This window comes from Agrilus planipennis, unplaced genomic scaffold, assembly GCF_000699045.2.
Source record: "Agrilus planipennis isolate EAB-ADULT unplaced genomic scaffold, Apla_2.0 scaffold2, whole genome shotgun sequence".
NCBI lineage: Eukaryota > Metazoa > Arthropoda > Insecta > Coleoptera > Buprestidae > Agrilus > Agrilus planipennis.
This window is the reverse complement of record NW_020442464.1, coordinates 2,289,521-2,295,460: the sequence shown is the minus strand read 5'-3', so window position 1 is coordinate 2,295,460 and position 5,940 is coordinate 2,289,521. Positions and strand designations below refer to the sequence as shown.

The 5,940-nt window shown below is 33.1% G+C and overlaps 1 protein-coding gene across 1 annotated transcript in view; it reads left to right on the top strand.

Annotated features, from left to right (window-relative positions):
• The first annotated feature begins 3,180 nt into the window (after positions 1–3,180).
• Positions 3,181–5,940, top strand: part of LOC108734696 (triple functional domain protein-like) — a 40,217-nt gene continuing 37,457 nt past the window's right edge. The window contains exon 1 of the mRNA XM_025980997.1: positions 3,181–3,231. Coding sequence (XP_025836782.1) covers positions 3,196–3,231 — 36 coding nt within the window. The 5' untranslated portion in view covers positions 3,181–3,195. The remainder of the gene's footprint in view (positions 3,232–5,940) is intronic.

Sequence of the window (5,940 nt, the reverse complement as noted above, 5' to 3'; positions counted from 1 at the left end):
ACATCTGTCTCTCTCCTACTTGAGTGAGCGATGCGTCCGCGTGGACAGCTGCTATACAATAATACATTTCCATTTACCTCCTTCTCTATATCCATACAAAATATCTATCAAACAAATAAAATTAAAATTTTCTTTTGAAAAATGAAACCATTCTATCAGTATTTTCTTATGACGTTATCACGTTCAATTATCGTCAGTAAACCGACTTTACAGACAACCGATTTTTTTTTTCAGTTTGTGCCGGAAAAGTTTTAAGCTAAATTTTCCCACATCTTTGAACCGTTGGATACCTGTGCCAACTACAAAGTGTAGGTGATAAACGACATTGTCGTACGCAGTGCACAACTTGTGGTTTATAGTTACACGATGACAAATTGTTCTGGAGTAAGATAATGCAGTTTTCTTTAACGTCGTTGCCTCGCGCGTAAATGTACCATTGATCTTTATTGTATTGTTCATCCTTTTCCATCCCCTTTTTTTAAGTTGCTCTATGTCGCACTTTTGTCAATAAACAACAAAACGCGTTCGGAATTCGTCACCCCTGTTCGCTGCCTCTTTTCGTAACGATTTTATTACATCTACAACGATAAAAACGAGAAACAGTTGCCGAAATAAAGGTTAATATCTCAAACAGCGGGTGCTACTCTATGAGCAGCACTTTATATTTACGTATATTGCTAAGAAATGACAAATGAAATGTGTAAAATTGCGAAAAAGTTGTCAAGTAATAAAGAAGACACATTTTTCTTTTTTATGCCAAAAATCCTTTTTCATCTTAGTTGTATGTCTCATAGATGTATTTATTTTAAATAAGTGCCACAAAAGTCCCTGTCCTAATACCTACTGTATCACAAAGATGTATAATTTATTCTAATTATCATAATATAAAATTGGTTAACATATGTAATTAATAATACTTTGAAGTCGCCCTTACAACATTCGCTATATTTTTCTGTGTTGTGTTTGAACCATTTATAAAGCCATATTTTTGATAACCAATAACAATTTTGCTCTAAAAATTGTTGTACAACTAATAATAAGGTTTAAGAAAATATCTTTATGAAATGGTTAAAGTTGAAGTACTTTCTTGCTTGCGGTTGCACCCTTAGATATATAGAAAACAAATGTTTTGTTGTTTGTCGAGATTGTTACCCTAATCTAAGGGAATATGTTGTTCAGATAGATGTCTGTCTAATGATGATGCCCTTTAGAACTTTGCCAATGTACTCTGGATGCTGTGTGAGAAGCAGACATTTCCTTATTCCCGGAAGGAGAATGTGCTCACGTAATTAAATTAAATTTGTAGCATTATATACTCACACTGCATATTTAAAACATAACTTCCGCTTCAATAATCTCGTCTTAAGATATGGTTATTGCCAATTAGCCAGAGGCTGATTTCTTCTTTTGGTTCGTCCATATTTTTGTGCGATTAGCTTTAATTTTCTGTTACATTAAGTAAAAACTACATTTGTTTACAAGACCCTGGGTTCCATTTCCTAGCTTGCAATTACGTATAAATAATTAGTTCTAAGGATGAGTCTACAAAAATTGCCGTCGTGAATTAATTATAAAAATAACACGCAGGTGTTTACCTACTATGCGTTCGATTACATAATAATACCAACTTTCTACGTTTATTTGGCTCAAACGGTTGTTTCTTTAAATTGCATGGACCTTTTCGTCACAAAAAGTTAAATATTACTTTCACTTGTTTTGTCGACATATAGACCAAATCTATTGTAAAAAAAATATAATGTGGTAATAAATGAAATCATTTGTTAAGAAATGAAAAAATTAGATGCNTTTGACAGCTGCCAATCCTTACTGGACAAATATACCACTGTAATTAACAAAAACTCATTAAATCTGCCAAAATTACAATCGCCCTGCTTATTGTAAAACTTTTCATTATTTTATGTATTGTACGAGTTCATCGCTCAGTCTTTTCATTTCCCTTTTTAATAACAAAACAATAGCAAGGTATAACGTTTTTGCAGAGAAATAAGACATCTATCTGTTGTTTTTCTTTTTCTTTTTTTTTTATCGTGCTCCCTTTTTTCTCGTTAATGTTCATCTTTTCCGTAACCGCCAACGGCTCTTTCATTTTGTCGCATATCCATTTGAAAAGCTTGCAGCCGTCTACTTGAAAATTACTGTAATTTTCTTTCAATCTGCTTCCTTTTGTTCCCCAGGGAAGTTGGCGAGCCGGCCTCCAGTTTATACCACTTTAATAAGGGCACATACCGATTCTTTCCCATCTGAAACGTTTCATAGTACCTACTAATTACGACGGCTTCTTTATTTACTCAAATCTCAAATTAGACGATTTAGTAGAGGATGATAATTGGAATTCAAGAATAAAATGTATCATATAACCTTAAACAACCTATTTTAAGGGTTACCTTTGGTAATCTGCTTCATCTTACAACATTAGTGGAAGTTTTTCCAATTGGGATACTTATTACGTATTAAAAATAGCAAAATCGTATGGGATAATTCCAAAAATTAGCCTTTTTACGTACCTTCCACCTCTAAAGAAAGTTTTTCCTACTTCTCTTTTCTTCCTTACTTGCTCCCACACAAGGTATCATGTCGAAGGTTACTAAAGCAACCCCTACTGTAACGTGTCTTGTGTCAATCTAGCACAGTATGTGTTTATGAATAGTATTATTTATTACAAGACTGTGTGAGTGAATTCTGTAGATGTTAGGTCAAAAAATGAGTTCATTGGCGACCTCAGACCAAGGTAGGTACATGGTTTATTGTTGTAATGAATCAGAACTAGAACTTCCTTGAGCGAATTTACGTACTGTACAGTTCAAGGTTCGTAATGCGGTGGGAACTGGTGTGCGACCTACTCTAATGAAAAGACGGTTCCTTGTTCCTTCCAAAAGGTTCTTCTATACATTCGAGTATTAAGGACCGAGTTATTCGTAAGTGAGCGTCACCGTCATGTCTGAGTCGTGTTATAGTGTTTAATAATTCGAAACGGAACGAACGGTTTTATTTTAGGAGTAGTCGGGACTTTAAAAAGGGGTTGAAATGTGGTAGCAGACGGCTGCTTACGATGAAAACGATGCTACTTAAAATTATTTACCGCGAAGTGTGATGAAAAGCGAAGGCAAACGGTGCCTAAAATCTTAAGTTGTTACACTCTGTTGGAACTTTGGTTTTATATCTTGTTTTGTTTTCATGTGTGTTTTGGGAATATTTTTCACGGGAAATTCGGTAAGAAACAAACGCCTACCTATATTCTAAAGAAGGAAATACTTATAATCAACATTTAATATCATCAATTGTTTCCTTTTAATGCCATGAAAAAAATTCGCGTGTTTAAGCTCTATATTTATCTTTTCGTTTTTAGTTATGTAGGAAATACTTGTACAAAGAATATATCTATCAATTGAAATACACCGAGAAAGAGTTTTGCAAACATTAAAAACACTTTTGAGTGCTTTTTAAATGAAAAGAATGGTTCACACCTATTGTGTATCATAGTGTGTCTTATATGGAGGAAACTGATTACTACACAAGAGCTTTTAAAATGTTTCGGCATAATAATGCTACCTTCTAGTGTGTGAATACATAATGTACCATAGATATTATAATGTGCTACCCTTTGTAAGCAAATTTTCCAATATTAGAATGTAATGTGAATACAGGTACCTACATTTACATTTTCTTAATAGATGCATTCGTACGTAAGAAAAATAAATTAGTTAAGATGAAGTGTCGGATAAGAAGGGCTGGGGGTTGGTTAGTTTACCCTAAAATAGCTCACCCCAGACTTCATGGCAATGGAATGTATCTCTCTCATCTGCAGTAATATTTAATTGCAGTTACATCAAAAAATAATAGCATTAATCCGTCTTATACCTAATGCAGTTTATAGAAGCAACTTTTATAATTATAGAGAGTAAAATTAAATAATTTTCTTTTTTAATAATAATACATACATACACATCAGCATTGTTAAATAGTAGAATATTCACACATTTATGTACATATTTTGATTTGTACTTCATCTTTGAATATACAAATTACACAATTTGCTATTTTTTGGAAGAAAAACACGCTAACGTGGGCCGTCTTCATCTTCCCAAATGAATGTCTATTTCTTTTTTTGAGATTTGGGATAAATGACGATGTGTAATGTAATCTAAACTAAAAAGAACTAAACGAGAAATCCGGTTCTAGTAGTACAAATTACCCAGTAAACTAAAAGTGCGTGGACACGTACTTACAAATAGCAGCGTCTACACGAAAGTCAATAAAGAAGTAGAATAATTTGCTTTTTTGCTTGTTTAATAGCGTAATATACGTATAATTAATGTACATGAGTACGTTTGTTATTTATAATTACAGGCAGTAACAAGATCATTTAGTTGCAATTTTGCTGGTAGAGAAAGTTAGTAAGTAAGAACGGTGTAAGTGTGTCGGATGATGTATGAATTATAAATTATTGGATGTTTATTTCTACCTACTTTGTTTCATTTAAGAATTATAAACCCCGATAAAGTAGTTCACTGTTATACATATAAAATTATGTTATATGTATATCTAAACAGGCATTAATCTGACAGGTAGCACATTTGACAGAATTGGTGATCTATAAAAATATGTCATGCCATCAGATGGGGGTACGAAATATACATCGATATAATTTCTTGTCATCCAGGCATTGACGTATCGATGTTAATTTAACCGATGTGTAACATCCTGCCTTGCATATTATTCTGAAAATATTATCCTTGTGGACTATTTGTCGCCTGTGAGACAGTTTGCCAAAAGGAATTTTGTGAATTCGTTTATGTAACAAACCGTAAAAGGTGAATAATGTGACCTAGTTTTTAACACAAAATAGTTCCTTCCAATTATTCATAAAAGCATAGCAAATAACAATAATTATTATTACACTGTACTAATGTGTTGTGTCGCAATATGCGATTTTTTTACGCGGAACTTTCACTTTCAAACATCTCATAGATTAATGAGTTGAGCAGTATATAGTCATTAGATAATCTTGGAGTTTGTGTCAATCTCATCGTTAGTTGAAGTGAAGGTTTAATAAATGCTGTTATCTATCGATTTATTGTTGTTGACCTCCATTTCCGGAATGATTAATAATAATCAGATACTTAGGTCTTTTCTTATATGTATAAGGTCGTGATACTCATTGAGTATTGGCGAAATGGACCACACATACGCGAAATATAAACTTTATTTAAATTTAAATAATGAGTTGTAGATTTTATACGTTACTTCTTATGTAAAATACATTGTTCTATGTATAGTAATGCATTTGGGGTTGCTTGACGTCCATTTTTAATGAGCGTCACTATCAGTTAATTATTATCAGTGTGTGCACACAGATTTGCTTATTCATTTATCAGAATCAAATGGTCATTATTGCCCGTGATAATTTTCAATATTCCACCCTCCAATATTTACATTTCGATGTCAAATGTCATTAAGTGTTCACAGTGATATGCACCGCTATAACAGGGATTAACATAGTTTCGTGTTAGGTCCTAATTTTCACATTAATGTCAGTTGCATTAGGGTTATACGACCAATTAATTGTATCACATTGCTCTTTCATTTTTGTTTATGACATGTTGAAATGTAAATTAGCGGCGCACTGAAAATAACAATGTATTTTAATTTGAGAAATGTCCAAATGATATATGTTAAAAATGTGGTATTAGCGGTATCGTAAACAGACTTATATAGGGTCATCATCATAAGGTCATCAGTCCTAAGACTGGTTGGACACGTACCTCCACTCTTTCCTATCCTGAGCTAAACTTCGCATTTCCCTAAAACTAGAACATCCCACATCCTTAACTATTTGCGAACAGTAATCTAATCTAGGTCTACCTCTACCCCTCCTAACTCCTGTTTCTGCCTCTAATATGTCTCTGACTAGACCTTCAT